At 42.1% G+C, this 19792-nt stretch overlaps 1 protein-coding gene and 1 pseudogene across 1 annotated transcript; one reads left to right on the top strand and one right to left on the bottom strand.

Moving 5' to 3' along the window:
• Positions 1-356: 356 nt before the first annotated feature.
• ZNF630 (zinc finger protein 630) lies at positions 357-10753 on the bottom strand. The gene is made up of 4 exons (XM_046672746.1): positions 10182-10753; positions 2979-3105; positions 2627-2719; positions 357-2434 (listed from the first exon to the last, which is right to left on the bottom strand). Exons 1-4 carry the CDS (start codon positions 10257-10259, stop codon positions 708-710), a joined length of 2025 nt encoding a protein of 674 aa, XP_046528702.1. The 5' UTR covers positions 10260-10753; the 3' UTR covers positions 357-707.
• Positions 10529-19480, top strand: LOC124245487 (retinol dehydrogenase 12-like; annotated as a pseudogene).
• Positions 19481-19792: the final 312 nt, after the last annotated feature.

Below are 19792 nucleotides of genomic sequence, written 5' to 3'. Positions count from 1 at the left end.
AGAAAACAGAAAAATGATATAAATGCAAGAACTGGTCTTCAAGTGGGTGGGGGACATAAAACAAATAAAACATCACCATTAGTTTACCTAACTGAGAAAAAAGAAATCACAAATACACTCTGTGAGAAATGATACTGGAGAAAATTAAATGAATCATCAGAAACTACTTTGCTCAATTTTTTACAAATATATTAAGACTCATGAGGAAATGGATGATTTTTACAAAAATTACAAGGACTGCAGATATCTATATCTACATATTTATGGATACATCAATATAAATACATATAGAATCTAAACTGAGAAAACATGAGGGAAGAAATAAAGAAAGATGACAAAGAGGTATCATATCTTCAAATAATCCACCATGCCCAAATAAATTCAAAGGAAAATTCTACAAAACCTTTAAAAACCAAACAACACCAAAGTGGTGCTCATTGTTCCAGATGCATTTAGTCTGCGAAGTGGGCTGAGATACTCTGAGGGTGAGCAAATCCACTCCATATTTACAGTGTTGAAAAGCCTCTGTGGGCCTGGCCAGATTATTCTGTGGAGAGGTTATCAGACATAATTAGGAACATATGAGTCTACTCTACAGTTGAGGAGTTGCCACATTTTTTCATGTCCAACATATCCATAGGATTTCTATTCATTGTGAGTTCTCACACACAATGAGGTCTTACTTCTGGGAAAAGATGTTCCCACAATCAGTACATATGTAAGGTTTCTCTCCTATGTGGATTCTGATGTCCTGTGAGGTATATATGCTGGCAGAAGACCTTCCCACAGTCACTACATTTGGAGGGTTTCTCCTCTGTGTATGTCCTCTGATATGTGATCATCTGTGATTTCCAGGAAAAGTTCATCCCATACTCAGCACATTCAGGGGATTTCTCCCTAGTAAGGCTTCTCTGATGGACAACTAGTGGAGACTTCTCACAGAAGGCCTTCCCACATTTGCTGTATTCATATGGTTTCTCTCCAGTATGAGCTCTCTGATGTATAATGAGATGTGACCTCAGGGAAAAGGCCCTCCCACACTCAGTACATGCATAGGGTTTCTCCCCTGTATGAATTCTCTGATGAATAATAAGGGGTGATTTCTGGGAGAAGGTTTTGCCACATTCACTACACTCATAGGGTTTCTCCCCTGTATGAATTCTCTGGTGTATAATAAGAGGTGATTTCTGAGAGAAGGCTTTTCCACATTCTGTACATATATAAGGTTTCTCTCCAGTATGAAGCCTTTGATGTCCAGTGAGGTGTGACTTCTGGGAAAAGGCCTTCCCACAGTCAGTACATACATAAGGTTTCTCTCCTGTATGAATTCTTTGATGTCCTATGAGGTGGGACTGCTGGCAAAAGGTTTTCCCACATTCATTACACTTATAGGGTTTCTCTCCAGTATGCGTTCTCTGATGGATGATGAGCTGTGTTTTCCGAGGGAAGGTCTTCCCACATTCAGTACATTCATAAGGCTTCTCCCCAGTATGAGTTATTTGGTGTATAGAAAGGTGAGACTTCTCACAGAAGGCTTTCCCACATTCACTGCATTCAAAAGGCTTCTTCCTGATATGAACTCTCTGATGTATAGTAAGATGTGACTTCTGGGAGAAGGTTTTTTGGCACTCAAAACATTCATAGGGTTTCTCTCCAGTATGGACTCTCTGATGAACGATGAAGGGTGACTTCTGGGAGAAGGCCCTCCCACACTCAGCACATTCATAAGGTTTCTCCCCAGTATGAATCCTCTGATGCACGCTGAGGTGTGATTTCTCACTGAAGGCTTTTCCACAATCTCCACATACATACGGTTTCTCTCCAGTATGAATTCTCTGATGTATAATAAGCTGTGACTTCTTATGAAAGCCCTTCCCACACACACTACAAAAATTGGGTTTCTCCCCAGCTTGAAGCTTCTCATACTGAATATGGGTTTGCTTATGATTGAGAACTTTCTCACATTGACTATGTTCACAGAGTTTCATTCCAGAGTGAATTTTCTCAGGCACAGAACAAAAAGCACTATAGCTAGGTGGCCTCCCATATCCTGATCTGTCAATGGGGCTCTTTCTTGCATAGCTCCTATTACAAGCCAGTGAGTCTAAATTAGATTTCAAGTTCTTTTCACATGAATCAAAATTATGGAGTTTTTTACTTGAATGATCAAAGTCTATGCATCCACTGAATATTTTTCCAAATGTATTATATTTGGGGCTTCTCTTTTTTGTCAATGTTTCATGACTGATGACTGTGATCTGCCTCAAAACTCTGTCTTGTCTTCCTTGATATCTATCTATTTGACCATCAATATGCCAGACTTTTAAGACAGAGCACAATGAAGTATCCTTTGGGGCTCTTTCTGATATCTCCTTTTGAAATGAAAGTTCTCCAGAAATGGTCTGCTGGGAAGAGTCAAGGCTTTTGTCCCTGTCTGAAAGACGAAGAAAAAGGTAAAATCAAATAGACACCAAAAAGAAAACAGCAGTGGACAGAAGTGTCAGGAAGCTGGCTGATGTAGGATGGATGTTATAAAGGGGGCCTGATGAATTTTAAGGAAAAGGAGGCTGTTGATGTCAGGGAAGAAGAAAACGCCTTCTCAGCCATCTACCCAAGTCTCACTTACCTGAGTTGGACCTTGACAACTCACTCTCTATGATCCACGAGTCCTCTCCATGTTGCAACTTGAAGATTACATCTGGTTTTATACCCAAAAACCCTGTTAAGGGAACAGTATAATGGCCTTAGCCTTGGCAGCTCAGAAATTCATGAAGAGAAGAAGTTTCAGGGGCCTCCCAGCAAAGATGGATCCTTAACTCACAAAAATAAATTCCAGATATAACAAAAATATAAATGTAAAAAACCAAAACTATAAAAGAAAACACTCTGTCAATGGAAAATCATAAAGATCACAGTCTTGACAGCTCTGAAGGATGAGGAAGATTTAATTCATTGTTACACAGGGAATTTGCCCTTACCCACAGAGACCAAGTGGCTATAAATCTCCAGCATCACCTCCCTGTGCAGGGTCCTCTGAGCAGGATACAGCTGCTGCCACTCTTCCTGGGTGAAGTCCACAGTCACATCCTCAAATGTCACTGGTTCCTATAATAGCACATTCCTGTACAGTCCGCTCATTCTGATCATTTTTAACACAGCAATACCTGTAGGATGCGTACTTTTCACTTTGTTTAGGATACTTAATGAGAAAAATAATGTAAAATCCCACCACTAGCAAGAATAGTTAGTGGAAAAGAATAGACAGTCTAAAAATAGATGAAAATAAAAATGGGAAATTTAATGTATAATAAAGGTGGCGTTTTAAATAAGTGCAGAAAAGATGGATTATTCAAAACTGGGTAGCAGGGCCATCCAAGTGGTGCTAAGTTTGCATGTTCCACTTTGGTGGCCTGGGGTTCGCTGGTTCGGATCCCAGGTGCAGACATGGCACCGCTTGGCATGCCATGCTGTGGCAGGCGTCCCACATATAAAGTAGAGGAAGATGGGCATGGATGTTAGCTCAGGGCCAGTCTTCCTCAGCAAAAAGAGGAACATTGGCAGCAGATGTTAGCTCAGGGCTAGATCTTCCTCATTAAAAAAAAAACCTGGGTATCAAAAAATGTAAATTGGATTCACTATTTCACACTATACACAAAAATAAATTTGATATATAACAAAAATTTAAACAAAGAAAAAGAGAAGCCATAAAGACAGAAGAGGTTTTTTTATTTCTTTTTTAAAATAATTTTAGAGACTCTTCTAACTAAGCATGTTACCAAACCCAGACACCACAAAGGAAAACACTGATTAATTTGGCTACTTTATGTATTGCGTGGCAAATGCGTCATAAACAAACTCAATGGACAAGCAACTAACTGGGGAGAAGATATATGCACAACACATATAATGGGCAAACAGCTAATTTCCACACTATAGAGAGAGAGCTCCTACAAAGCAAGAAGAAAAAGACCAACAACTTAACTTTTTAAAAAATAATCAAAGGATATGACTATCGATTCACAGAAAAGAAAATGCAAATAGCTTCTAAACATGTAAAACAATGCTCAATGATGCAATCTACACAGAAACTGACCTATAATAATGTACTCCTGAAATTACACACTGTTATAAACTAATATGACCTCAATAAAATGTTTTAAAAATTTAAAAGTCAAAAAAATAAAACAATGCTCAACATCACTTAGATGAAGAGAAATGCAAGTTAAAACAAGACATCTTGTTTCCCTTAGATATTATCAAAGATTAGAGCTTGATAAATCACTGTGAGTTGGTGAAGATGTCAAGAAAGGAGCACGCTCAAATTTACACTGGTACTTTCTATTTTGAGGGCAATTAATTTGGCAATATCCCTCAAAATGTTAAATGTACATATCCTCTAACTAGCAATTCCATTTCTAGAAATTATTCTACATAAATACTCATATATGTGAGTAAAACAACACGTGAAGATACCGCACTACAGTACTGTTTATAATAGCAAAAGAATGAAAACAACCTCATGGCGGATTGCAGGAACCAAGGATGCTTCAGTTCCCATAGGGAATATCATATGCAACCATAAAAAGCAACAAGGAAGCTCTACATGGATTGATGTGCAACAATCTCTCAGATATACTGTTAAGTGCAAAAAGGCATTCATCCACTCAGCAAGCAGTTATTGAGCATCTGCTGAATACCACGCACTGTCCTAGGGACTGGGGATGCAGCAGGAAAGAAACTTGGCAAAAACACCTTCCCTCAAGGATCCTATATTCTAGTGAGGGGAGACGGACAACAAGGTGGAAAGACAAATCACCACCCAGCCCCCCCAAAAAAGAGTTTGCAATATGTACTTCAAAATTCGTATCACTCATATACGGAAAGCTCCTAGAAAGCAATAAGCAAAAGACAAAGAAGGAAAGAGGGATTTACAGAGAAATACAAAATGGCAAATAAATACATGAAAAGATGCTGGTGCTCATTTAATCATTAAAGAAAAGCAAATGAAAATAAGATATAATGCTCACCCATAAAAATAGCAAGAATGAAAAATACTGATGCTATTTGGTAGTGAGAAAAATAATGGGAAATGGGCCTCCTTGTAAATGATTTGTAGTCGCATGTGGAAGCTGATTACACAATATCAAAAGACAATTTGAGAAATATCCTTTAAATTTTAAACATGCTTCTTTCTGACCTAGCACATGAATGTCTAAGAATGTGGCCGACATAAATACTTGACAAATATACAAAGATGTATTTATAAGGTTGTTTCCTTATTTGTGACTTCACTGCTTTAGAGTCCCGGCTAGACAATGTACCAGCTGTGCCTCGGTTTCCTCATCTGAAAAATGGGGACAATAATAGTACCTAGCACAGTGTTCCTGGGTAAATTAAATGAGTTAATTCCACTATAATTTATTATAATGGTGCCTGGCACACCGTAAGCATTCAATAAACAGTAGCTGTAATTTTTCTTATTATTATTGCTATTATATATCAGAGAAAAAACTAGAAACAATAAAAAGGCTCATCAACAAGGGGCTGGTATCCTACAAACATTAAAAGGATAATAAAAGGATACTATGAACAATTTTATGACAAGAAATTTGACAATGTAGATCAGGGCACTGCAAAGTATGGTCCGTAGGCCAAATCTGGCCCACAAGCTAAGAATGGTTTTTACACGTTTAATGGTTGAACAAAAAGTCAAAAAAAGAACATTTTCTAAGACATGAAAATTATATGAAATTCAGTGTCCATAAATAAAGTTTTATTGGAACACGGCAATGCTCTTTGGTTTATATATTATCTACAGCTGCTTTAAACCTACAATAGCAGATTTGAGTAGTTGCAACAGAGACCATAAGGCCTACAAAGCTTCAAATATTTCTATCTGGCCCTCTACAAAGTTTGCTGTCCTCCAACTTAGACAAACTGGACAAATTCCTTGAAAATCACAAGTTACCAAACCCGACATAAAAAGAAACAGAAAATATGAATGGTACTATATCTTTTAAATAAATCAAATTCATAATTAAAAATCTATCCACAAAGGACAGTCCACATCCTAGTGACTTCACTGGGGAATTCTTCCAAACATTTAAGCAGGGAATAACACCAATCTTACCCAAACACTTCCAGATAATTCTTCCCAAATTGCTACGGGAGGCCAACATAACTGTGATGCCAAAACATGACAAGAATAATACAAGAAAGGAAAATTACAGGTCAATTATGTCTCATGAACATAGTAGGAAAAACCCTAAACAAATAATCAGTAAAGCACTGGTCAGATGATGATGATGACAGGAGTGGGTGAGGATAAATGATAGCTAAAACAAGATTGGCCACCAGTTGATAATATTTGCAGCTGGCTGATAAGTATAAAAGGATTCACTAAAATCTATCTTTGCGTGTGCTCAAAATGGAAATTTCCATAATAAAAGGTATAAAAAGGACATTTGGGTCCAGCCCCATGGCCGAGTGGTTAAGTTCGCGCACTCCACTTTAGCAGCCCAGGGTTTTGCCAGTTCGGATCCTGGGCGCAGACATAGCACTGCTCATCAAGCCATGCTGAGGCAGCATTCCACATGCCACAACTAGAAGGACCTACAACTAGAATATACAACTATGTACTGGGGGGCTTTGGGGAGAAGAAGGAAAAAAAAGAAGACTGGCAACAGATGTTAGCTCGGTGCCAATCTTTAGGAAAAAAAGTACATTTATTGGATACATTTTATTGACAGGTAAAAAAGAAAGTTGCAGAACAGAAGATATAGTGTGTATACTTTTGTGTATGGTAAAGAAAAATGCATGAAAATAATAAGATCAATTTACACCTACGTGCATAGATGGGGTTATATGTATAGTCTGGAGGGATCATCCCCAAACTACATAATACTATTTATGCCAAGGAAGAAGGCAGAAGTTAGATTACAGAGATGATATTTCATTTTCTAATTTTCACTTGGCTATATTGTTTACATTCTTTGTCCCATGTATCCTTGCAAGGAGAAAAAAATACAGACTAGAAATGGAAGGGCAGAGGAGATGGCCTTGAGTTGGCCCATGACCCCACAAACTCTGGGATGACAGCAAAGGAGCCATAGGAAACCGGGAAACCACCCACGCTCCAAGTCTCTGCGAGAAAATTTGAACTAAAAGCTGCCTCTTTGGAACAACTTTGATAATATCACACTGAGCTAAAAACGACTGGCCTTTAGGAAAACTCAACAAAAAATGTCTTAAGCTAAAGGCCCAGAAATCTTGACTTGCTGAGGAGCTGGACCGATGAACTGATTTCTCTTGATGGAGAATGCAAATCATCTCACTGATCATCTTTGCCCTTTTCACTGTAGCTCCCAGGAAGCTCGCAGATAAAATGTGTAGCCCAGTTGATATGAAGTAAGGCCAGATGATATGTGTATCTTCACAGCAACATTATCTGCATCTTGATCTTCTGTTCTCTAAATTGTTCTAACTCATTTTCAGCTAATTGCCCTTTCCCATTTGCTTTTGGGAAAACCAAATGGAAAGCAAACAACTTACTTGGGGCTCAATCATTTTCTGTTTCTCTTTGGAAAGCAATTGGGGGTGGGGTGGGGTACAGAGGAGTCTTCAGAGACCAGGCTGGGTTAACCACTCTTCAGTGGCTGGAAATGTGCTGCTTGTTAATTCACTGATAACTTGCATTTCTCATCTGACCACTAACTCCATTTCTAGAATTTTATCCTAAGGTAATAATCATGGATGTGTGCAGAGATTTAACTTCAAGAAGCTTTATCACAGCTTTGTCTTTAACACCATAATACTGAAAATAACCTAAATGCCCAATCACTGAGGACTGAGAAAATTAGTTATGGAACCTCCAAAGGATGGAAGGGCAGGCGACCATGGGAAATAACACTGTACATGATGAAGAGGCTGAAAAAACACAGCAACCACATGTACAGTATGGGCCTTGTCTGGATCTTCATTTGAACAGCCAAAAAGTCTTTGAGATAATCATTAAAGTTTGAGCCCTGACTAGATATTTGATGATATTAAGGAATTTAACCACTGGTGATCTGAAGATATCATTGTTAATTATTTTACCTTGAATAACAGTATTGGCCTTTAAGTCTTTCTCTTTTACAGATACCTTATATAATAGAGCATTTACGAATAAAATGATATGTCTGGAATTTGTTTCAAAATAAGGACTACATATGTAAAAATTCAATGAGCTTTATACTTAATATTTGTGCATTTTATGTTATACCTCAATAAAGAAAGAAGAAAAAAGAATCTGGAAGGAAGAAATAAATGGATGGTTTAGATTAGGGTTGGTAACCTCTTTCTTAAAGGGCCAGACAGCAAAATTTTAACTTTGTGCAGCCTGTGGTCTCTGCCGCAGCTACCCAGCTTCGCCGTTGCAGGCCGAAAGCAGTCACAGACAGTATACAAACCAACCATGTTCATCGGCTATGTTCTAATAAAACCTCATTCGTGGGCACTATAATTTGAATTTTATATCATTTTCACATATCACAAAATATTCTTCTTTTGATTCTTTTCCAACTATTAAAAAATGTGAAAACCATTCTTAGCTCACAGCTGTATAAAAACAGCAGCAGGCCAGATTGGCCCACTGCCTGCAGTTTCCCACCCCCTGGCCTAGAGGAAACCAGACTGACCATGAGTTGATGATTAAAGAGCCTGGGTGATGTGCATAATGGGGGTTCATTACACAGTTCCCTCTATTTTTGCGAATGTTTGAAAATTTCCATAGAAATAGACTAAGTAGTACTATGGAAATAAAGTTAATGGCATGGAGAGAGAGCCACGAAATGAAGAAGAGGCAGACCACAGGATCACGCTCCCAACTGTTTAATAACCAATAAACATCTGCGCGCCAACATATTACACTAGTCTGTGGCCCTCCAAAGCTCAACTCTACCTGACAAACTCTTATTCTTGGGGATTTAATTTCTTTCATTGGAGTTTCTTGGGTATCATACAAGTAGCACTGACCTTGAGTTCACCTTAGATCCATGAAATACATACAAGATCAGTGCTACAAAACCGTGGTGAATAGATAACAATCAGGTATTGACTCCCTTAGCTATCATCCCAAGGCTCACAGGATAGGCCCTGCTATTGTCCTGATTTCACAGTGAGGAAACTGAGGTCCACAAAATTAAGTGACTCCTCCAAGATCACACAGCCAGGGAGGAGAGGGTGAGGTGGTAGGAAAAAAAGCAGAGAACTCCTCCCTAGCAGCCATGGCATGAAGGTTGCCAAGGATACAACTCTCCGTCCACTTCTGGATGCCCTAAAAAATTAACTCTCTTCCTAAATTACACAGGACATTGTTTTCTAACTCAAGAATAACAAAATATTAAATTTACATTGTGCTTTACAGTTTAAAATTAACTTGAAATCTTAATATTCAAAACCATGATAAGGAAGAGAAGCCAAGAATTAAGGAGCTATTTGCAAAACACATATCACTGATAAAGGAGTGGTATTAGAACATATACAAACAATTCCTACAAATCAATAAGGAAAAGGCAGACAACCCAATAGAAAAATGAGCAAAAGATCTGAACAGGCATCTCACACAAGAGGATCTCCAAGTGGTCAATACATACATGAAAGGTCGTCATCAGGGAATACAAATTAAAACCTCACTGCCTGACTCCTCCATTGGACTGTTGACACCACAAGAACAGGGATTTTTGTTTATTCATGGATGTATTATGATCTCAAAGAGCCACCCATCATGGACCCCAGAGAATCCCAGCACTGACTCTACACAGCTCCATTCGCGTTCCCACGGACCCGCATCACTCCCCCTAAAGGACTCTCATTGCTCACCCCACAGATCTCCCAAGACTCACCCAACAGACTTTCCATCACTCACCCCAGACTCCCTTCATTCACCCCACAGATGCCCTTCGCTCACCCGCTTGTAACCCCATCATTCATCCTACAGACACCATCGCTCAGGGCACAGACTCCCCATCACTCATCCGCATAAACTCCCCATCGCCTATCTCACATACAGTTATCCCTGATCCTACAGACTCGGCTATCACTGTTCTCCACACCATTCAGTCCAAAGGGCCCCTCGTTAGTGCTTCCACATGTCCCAGTCACTGACCACACAGACCCGCATCACTCAGCAGGCCCCTCACCCTGGCTCTGCTCTCAGGACTCAAAAGCTCCTTCTCAAGCCGAGCTTGGCTCCCCGTTTGCACAAATGGGCTCAACATCCCCCGAAATTCCCTTTCCCTTCCTTCCAGCCCTCCTTGGTGGGTCTGGACGCCGCCTTGGCTGCTCTCTCGCGTGCTCAGAAGCAGCCGCCCAGCCGAGCTCCACCAGTAGCAAAAATGGCGCTCTGTGCCGGGGACTCTGCGGCCGGCCGGGAGACTGGCCGGGGCCTCCCCCTGCTTCTTGAGGCTCCCATTCCAGCCAGAGGAGATAGGCGTTTGGGAGCCCGGGGGGCGCCCGTGATACTTCCGAGGCAGGCTATTCGGAACTGATGCTTGAAAAAGCTGTGCGAGACTCGGAAGCGCCGCGACTGTCCCGGTGGGTGAATGGGCGTTCCCGGCCTTCGGCAGAGGCCCGGCCCGAGCAAAGGCGTGGCGGCGCGGCCGGCGCGGGGCTTCGCTGGGAAGCGGGAGAGCGGTCAGGCGGGACGGTGGACGCACCGCCCGGGAGATTGCTCTGCGGAAGCCGCGTTTCTAAAGCATATAGAGAAAGTGAAAAGTCCTTTGACATACTGTATTCACTTAGGAGCTCATGCACACCCCCCGCCCGCCACTCGCAGGCTAGCACCATCGCCCTCCAGCCCTCCTACCGTTCTTTCAAGTGGGGCGGGGCCCGCCCCGTCTGTCACTCACAGCCCTGGCTTCTCCGAGCTCCTGGTCTTTCATTGGCTCCTTCAAACATGGAAGAGCCCGCCCTCTCCTGTCATTCACAGCCTGGACTTTCTGCCCGTGTCGCTTAAAGTGGGCAGATGTGGCCTTCTGCCGCCCATTAAAAACGCTAAAAGAATTGATAGAGTCAGAGGTTCGAGGTAAAACCTAAGGGGCATCGATTTTAGAAGACTTAACAAAGAACTAGATTGGAGTGAGCCCAGAATGGGATTGAATAGTTAACAAAGGCTCGGGTTCTAGATGTACAAAATAAACGAGCTCTGATGGTGCAATAGTTAAGAAAGTGCTAGGCATAAGGACCTCTACCAGGGTGTATGGATGGAGAAAACTTAACAAAACTCTCGCTTCAAGGTCAAGCCAGAAGGGCACTGATGGTGGAATAGTGGCCCATTTCCAAAGGCATTCCACAGAAGCTTTGAAAAATGGAAATGTTAACTTAGACCCAGATCCGAGAGATAGACCAGAGGAGCATTAATGGTGGTATAATTAACAAAGGCCCACAATTTACAACCTATCCCAAAGGGGCGATGATGGTGGAAGAGTTAACCAAGACCTGACTTCAAGGTCAGACCAAATGGGCATTCAGGATAGAAGCATTAACTGGGGGCTAAGGTTGATGCACATAGGAGAAGGAGCACTAACTGCGGAAGGTTTGATTGTCTGCACACACCAAAGGAGCATCGATGGGGAGGGCTTAACTGAGGCCCGCAGCCAATGTGCAGACCTGAGAGGCAATGACGGGGAAGGAGTTAATAGATGCGAGAAAAGATTCACATGTAAATTGTCCTGATAGTGGAAAAGCGAACAGACCTCCAAATGCAGTACAGAGATACAAAGGGACTGTTAACTTTCTACCCTCAAAACTCTAGATTCTATACCTAGATCAGAACCCATTAATGGTGGAATAGACAACAGATGCCTGAGTTCAGAGTAAAATCAGAGGTTGATTCAGGTTGGAAAGGTAACAGAGGCCCAGGCAGGAGGACATACATAAGATTCATTATTACTTCGTGTTCAGGCTCAGGATGAAAGTGTTGGGCCTGGGGGAGGGGTTCTCTGTGATTCTATGCTCCAGTTCCCTTCTGTAGTAAATGTCGCCAAAATCCTGACTGCAAATGTCCCTGCCCTTTGGACTCCCTGGGTGCGATGTGTTGAAGGATGGTGGGATTCACCCAAGCTCTTGGTTGTGGAATCATTCAGTCTGAAGACCCCGAAATTGAGGAGTTTCACTATTTTATTTAATTTAGGTTTAAAAAAGATAAAGTTGGTCCTGTATGCCACTGTGGCCAATATATAGTAATTATCTCTAGAGTCATTGCTACAATGGTAGGAAATAAAAGTTTACAGAAAATTGTTTTTCTGACTAAGAAACACGAATTAAAGTTATTCTCTAAAGACAATCTAGTTAATTATGCAAAATAAACTTTAAAATTTTTGTTTTGCAAAAGAAGCTTGTAGGTATCAGTAAAGGCAAAAAACCCATCGTTATGAAAAGCTGCAGAATGGGGAGAGGGGAGAGCTGAGCAGATGGGCCCTTTCCAGTTCAAGATTCATGATCCAAAGTGGAAAGATGATGCTGAGAGTTCCTCATCTTCCCCTTACTGCCTTCCCTGTGGCTGACGCCATATCTTCAGGGGTGGTTTGCAGTGAATTGTTTCATTCAAGGCTAGGAGTGGACAGTGTACTGGTAACCTCAGTAGGATGTCGGGATCCTGCTGGGGTTCCCCAAGATGTGACAGCAACAGGTGTTTAGTGCTTAAAGGCGATGTCACTGGCCCTGTTTGTGCTTGTGTGAGGACTTGGACATCAGCTAGAGATACTGCAGCCAACACCTTTAGTCAAGAGATGAAGAGGAGAGATAGACAGAAGAAAAGGGAGGGTGTGGGAGAGGGAGAGAGGAGTCTGAGTAGCTGTGTGAGAGAGAGAGAGAGTAGAGAGATGGAGATGAAAAGAAAGAGAAAGAGATAAGATAAACGGCAGAGACAGAGTGGGTGACTTGGTGAGGCAAGGAGGGAGGGTCTCCTGCCCTAGGAACACCCACTCAACTCACAGGCCAAACTGGAAGGGAATCAATGGGAATCTAAGTCAAGGATCTGGCTACCCTAGCCTCTCTCTCTAAAGGAGCCCTTGCCCTGTCATCCGTCCCACTGAGACCCCACTGTCCCCCTCCTGGATAAATTCACACGTCTAGTGGAATCTATGCAGAACACTCCCAAGGAAAAAGATCGGGAGCTGCGGGCTGATGCCTTCCTCTCACCAGACAGGCCTAAAGAGGGCCTTGGGAGGGAATAAAGGAAGCAGAGAAACTGCCCTTCTTCCCAGGAGCAGCCAGGGTATCCTCAGGGCAGGAGTGAGGGACTCACATCTGACATCCTTGGGACCAGGCTGCAGAAAGTGTCCCCTCTCTGTACTGTTTGCACCCCAGCAGGTCATTTTGTCCAACCCTCTGCCTCCAGATAGCCAGGTACCAGGACATACCAGCAGCACCAGCAGATTCAAAGGCCTCAGGGTAGGACCCTGTGTCCCAGGTTTCTCAGCAGATGGCCTAAGCTGCTTTGCTTTGCAGCTCCACAGATTGAAAGGAATTAGGGTCCAGGGGCAAATGGGGCCCTGAGAACTTCTGGGCCAGAGGAGAAAGAACACCTGATGAACTATTCAGGGTTTGATGAGCATTGGCATTTGGATTTTGCTACCCAGAAGCAGCGTGGATCTCAGCATCCACCTGGAAGAACATTGGCACTACCCTTCAAGGGGACTGTGCTTGGGTTGCTGTTGTAGGAATCCAGGTTACACAGCCCCATTAACACATAAGTTCCACTGGGAGGTTCAGACCACAGGGCTGGGCCAGCACCTGAACATTGAGCTACCAGGTGCAGAGGAAGCTGCTGCTGCAGCGAAAGGAGGGACAAGGTCATTGCAAGTAGAGAGTGATTCAGCCATGGCTGCTTGTGAATTGGGGCCTTCACTCAGCTTACCCTGCCCACCCTTCAGAGGCTTAGCTGAGAAGCTCATCACCTCCACTCTCATGCCACCAGTTTCTGGACCAGTCTAGTTACCCAGAAACACACATCAAAACGGAGAATCTGATTCCATTGCATGAATTCGTTCTAGCTAGATCAGCCCAGTAGCACCAGAAACAAACCTGTAGTCCAACAATGTCAAGTTTATTGACCCTTTGCCAAGAGGAAACTGCACACCAGAAGAACCATGGGACATCTCACTACACAAAGGAAAAGATAGAGTTATTTGTATGAAATTTAAGTGAACCCTGCACATCTGTCCACACTGTGTTGTCTGCATAAGTACATTTATTGTGGGGCTCACATCTGTGTATGCACCTACTTCTAATGTGGAATTTCTCAACCCCAGCACGGTTGACATTTGGGGTTGGATCATTGTGCATTGTTGTAGGAGGCTGCCTCATGCATTGTAAGATGTTCAGCATCATCCCTAGCCTCTACACTAGATGCCAGGAGTCCTCTCATCCCAGTTGTGACAAATAAAATTTTCCAGATGTTGTCAAATGCCCTTTGGAGAGCAAAATCATCCCTGGTCGAGAGCCACTGTCCTAATGATTTATCGATAGTGAGCATGGTAGTGAATACTCAGTAAAATGTTTTGTGTAATGGCTTCTGTTTTCACTTTTCTATACTATATTTTACGAAGAAGTATTAAGTGAAGGGCACGTTAAAATGACACATTTGTGGTTAAAGGCAAGTTCATTGTTAAAAACAAAAATATCAGAGACGATGTGATCATCTGTGTAGGAAATCCGACAGAATTTATTTAAAAGCTACTAGATCTAATAAGTGAGTTTAACAAGGTTGCAAGATATAAGATCCATATAAAAAAACAATTATATTCCTGTATTCTAGCAACAATCAGAAATTGAAATTAAAAAACCAATACCATTTATAATTTCATAAAAAATATGAAATATTTAGGGATACATTGGACAAAGGATGTGAGAGACCTGTACACTGAAAATTACAAAATATTACTGAAAGAAACTAAATAAGATCTAAATAAATGGAGAGATACACCTTGTTCATAAAGCAGAAGAGTAAATATTGTTAAAATGTTAATTCTCCCCCAAATTTATTTACAGATCTAATGTGATCTCAATTCGAACCCCAGCAAGATTTTTGGTAGAAACTGATGAGCTGATTCTAAAATTCATACGGAAATGCAAAGGATCTAGAACAGCCAAAACAACTCTTAAAAAAGAAAAACAAAGTTGGAGGGTTTAACACTACCCGGCTCAAGAATTATTATAAAGCTGCATTAATTGACACCATGTGGTATTGGTGTAAAACTCAAACGATTAATGGAGCCAAGTAGGCTCCAGACATAAACCCACACACATACACGGACAATTGATTTTTTTTAAGGTACAAAGGCAATGTAGTGGAGAAAGGATAACCTTTTCTACAAATGTTGCTGGAACAATTGGATATCCATATGCAAAAGAATGTGCTTGGATCCATACCTTGCAATATATTCAAAAATTAACTCAAAATGGATCATAGACCTACATGTAAAACCTAAAAGTATAAAACTTCTGGAATAAACCACAGGAAAAAAATTTTGACATGGGGTTATGCAAATATTTCTTAGATTTGATAACAAAAGCACAATTCACAAAAGAACAAATTGATAAATTGGATTTCATCAAAACTAAAAAATCCATTCTTTAAAGGACTCAGTTAAGATAATGAAAAAACAAGCCACAGACTGGGGAAAGTCTTTGCAAAAATATATATCTGAATTTAGAAAATTCTTGCAAAACTCAACAATAAGAAAATAGAATAGCCCAATAAAAAATGGGCAAAAGATTTGAGCAGAAAATATACAGCTGTCAAATACATACATGAAAGGGTGCTCAGCATCATTGTCATTAGGGAAATATAAATTTAGAACATAAAGACATACCACCACACACTTATTAGAATGGCTAAAATTAACATGACCGACTGTAGCAAGTGTCAGCATGGATGTGGAGGAGCTGGAACTCTCACACACTGCTGGTGGGAATGTAAAATGGTACAACCTATTTGGAAAACGGTTTTGTAGTTTCTTTAAAATCTAACCATATGCCTACCATATGATCCAGCCATTCTACTCCTGGGTTTTTACCCAGGAGAAAAGAAAATATATGTCCACACAACGACTTGTACAAGATTTGCGTGGCAACTTTATTTGCAATAGTCAAAAACTGAAAACAATCCAAATGTCCATCAACAGGTGAATGAATAAACAAATTGAAGTATATCCATACAACACAACATGGGTGAAGTTCAAAATAATTATACTGAGTGAAGGAAGCCATACAAATAAGGGTGTGTAGTGTATGTTTCTATTTCTTTTGCCAATTTTTTTTTTTTGCTTCTTCTCCCCAAAGCCCCCCAGTACACAGTTGTATATCCTAGTTGTAGGTCCTTCTAGTTCTGCTATGTGGGACGCCGCCTCAGCATGGCCTGATGAGCAGTGCTAGGTCTGTGCCCAGGATCTGAACCAGCAAACCCTGGGCCGCTGAAGGGGAGCATGCGAACTTAACCACTCAGCCATGGGGCCAGCCCCCTGTATGTTTCTATTTCCATAACACTGTATAAAATGCAAACTAATCTTTAGTGACAGACAGCAGGTCAGTGGTTGCTTGGGTATGTTAGAGTGGGGATGAGAGAATGATGACTATGTTTACTATCTTGATTACCGTGAATATATATATGTATATATATGTTATATATAAACTTAAATTGTATAATTTTAATGTATGCAATTTATTGTAGGTCAATTATATCTCAATAAAGCTGTTTATTTTATTTATTTATTTATTTTGCTGAGGAAGATTAGCCCTGAACTAACATCTCTTGCCAGTCTTCCTCTTTTTTTTTTTTTTTTTGCTTGAGGAAGATTAGCCCTGAACTAACATCTGTGCCAATCTTCCTCTACTTTATACGTGGGTCACTGCCACAGCATGGCTGATGAGTGATGTGGGTCTGCGCCCAGGATCTGAACCCACGAATTTGGGCCACCAAAGCAGAGCTCACTGAACTTAACCACTAGGCCACAGGGCCAGCCCCTAAAGCTGTTTTTTAAAAAAAAAATCATAGATAACATCAGTCTGTATGGTTAATCACGCCAGAAATACATGCAGGAAAGTCTAAGTTGTTGAACCATAAAATTGGCAGATATATTTTTCTGATCTCATACTCAACAGCAATGATTTACCTTGAGGCAAATAATGCTAACTCTCAAATCCTGAGTTCCCACATTTCTCTCAAGTGATGTAGTTATGATTTGTGCAAAATTCCACCTTTATGCTATACTTCAATATAAAGTTTACTTTTTTAAAAACAATAAGTGGAAATACACCATGAAGCAAAAGAATTTCGAGCTCAATGAACAATATTCTTGAGGAATCACAGGAAATTCCCAGAGCCAGCTAATGCTGGCCTTTTCATCTGTCCATCCTGGAATCAGTAGGTCCACAGCATCCTGGGTCCTGGTGCAGGCCTTGCTCTCACACTGGGGTCTGTCACCACCACCACCAGCGCAGAGAGTCTCTTATTCTCTTTGTGGAATAGCGCTGAGCACAGAGACTGTCACCATCCTGGTTTCCCACACCACAGTCTGCAGCCCTGACAGTCGGCAAGTCCTTCCACGCAACTGGCCCCAGACTTTCCTGTTTTCAGATGTGTCTGTCATTTACACGTGCTCTCCGCAGGTGCTGGGGTTTACAGTCTCCTCCTGTGGTGGAGACTAACAATGTGGGGAAGGATCAACCAGACATGGTCTTCATTCCTTCCTCTACTATTTGTTAACTGATTTGGGCAAATCCTGGCCTCTGGAATCTATGTCTGTGACACGGGGCAATAAGACCATCTATATCACATGCTCCTGGGAGGGTATGTTAAGATACCTTGCCTATACAGAAGCTGAAATACAATGATGTACACCTGAAATTTACACAACGTTATAAACCACTGTGACCTCAATAAGATAATAATAATAAAAAGATTCCTTGTGAACCCAGAACTGAGTAAGCACAGAATAAATGCACGGTATTATTATTACCATGTTCATGATTTAATAATAACAACAGCTAATGTTTGTTGATCACTCACTGTGCCTAGCCCTGTGCTAGGTGCTTTATAAGCACAAGTTACAATAGCCCTGTGAGGGAGGGGCAGTTATTACCTCATTTCACAGAGGAGGAAATGGAGAGTCAGGGAGGTTGAGTGACTTGCCCAAGGTCACTCAGTCATCAGGTGTTGGGGCTGGGAAGTGAGCTCAGGTCTGTCTGACTACAGAGCCCACATCGCTCCCACCAAGCTGCACTGCCTTCCACCCCATGTAGTCCCAAAGAGCTCCAGTCACTCCTTTGCAAACCCTGTGACCCCAGAACTTCAGAACAAGCTGTCTGACTTATTGCTTGTAGTACGCTGAATAATGGCCCCCAAAGATATTAGGTCATGCTCCCTGGAACCTATAAATGTTACCTTATTTGGAAAAGCGTTCTTTGCAAATATGATTAAGTTAAGGCTGTTGAGATGGGGAGATTATCCTGGATTATCTGAGTGAGCTCCAAATGCAACCACATGTATCCTTATAAGAAAGAAGCAGGCCAAGTTGTTGCTGAGAGCCAGGAGCGAGAGGAGCCCAAGCCAGAGTTGGAGTCGAAGCTGCTTTCGCTAAAGGAGCAGCAACTAAAGAAGTTGAAAAGATGCTGATTATCTTGGGACTGCTCACCTCCATCCTTTCTTTCCTGTACGTGATAGCTCCATCCATCAGGAAGTTCTTTGCTGGTAGGGTTTGGAAAACACATGTGCAGCTTCCAGAGCCAACATGGGCATAGACAAGGAGACGGTCAGGGTGCAGAGGAGTATGCATTGCCTGCTGAGATGTACTGAAGTGGGAGTCTGCTGCCAGTGAAATCCAAGCTGATACAAAGAACTCTCAGGTGATGGTGCTGAAACTGGACCTGTCCGATAGCAAATCCATCCAAGTCTTTGCTGAAGGCTTTGTGGCAGAGGAAAAGCAGCTCCGTATTCTGATCAACAATGCAAGAGTGATGATGTGTCCATATTCCAAGACAACCAATGGCTTTGAAACCCACCTGGGAGTCAACCACCTGGGCCACTTCCTTCTCACCCACTTGCTCCTGGAGTGGCTGAAGGAGTCTGCTCCTGCCGGGTGGTGGACCTGTCATCGGTGGCCCACCATGCTGGCAAGATTCGTTTCTACAACCTCTAGAGTGAGAACTGCTACAGCCGGAATTTTGCTTACTTCCACAGCAAGCTGGCCAATGCGCTTTTTACTCAGGAGCTGGCCAAGAAGCTCCAAGGCACAGGGGTCACCACCTACTCAGTGCACCCAGGCATCATCCACTCTGAGCTGGTCTGGCACTTCTTCCTGCGTGCCTGCTATGGTGGCTCTTCTTCCCCTTCGTCAAGTCGGCCTAGGAGGGGGCACAGACCAGCTTGCACTGCACCCTGGCTGAGGGCCTGGAGTCCCTGAGTGGCGAGCACTTCAGTAACTGCGAGAGGACCTGAGTGTCTCCAAAGGCCTGAAATAACAAAATAGCTGAGTGCCTGCGGATCGCCAGCTGTGAGCTTCTAGGAATCCAGGGAGAGTAGAGCTGGTGGAAGAGCCTCGGCTTTATCATGTCCAGTCCATGCCATAAGGAAAGGGGACCAAGGAGAAGGTCCAGCCTGAAGGATTGTCCTTCTGGCTGGCTACTGTTGCAAATCCTTCCCTGCTCTGATTCTCCTGACCCTTCTGGAAGCCTTTGTACAGCCAATTTTCTTGTAAAGCTGGCTCATGGCACAAGACATTCATACCTACAAAGCATTCTTCTCCGAGAC

The sequence above is a fragment of the Equus quagga genome, chromosome 10 (genome assembly GCF_021613505.1).
Source record: "Equus quagga isolate Etosha38 chromosome 10, UCLA_HA_Equagga_1.0, whole genome shotgun sequence".
NCBI lineage: Eukaryota > Metazoa > Chordata > Mammalia > Perissodactyla > Equidae > Equus > Equus quagga.
The sequence above is the reverse complement of the archived record's forward strand: the minus strand, read 5'-3'. Positions and strand labels throughout refer to the sequence as shown.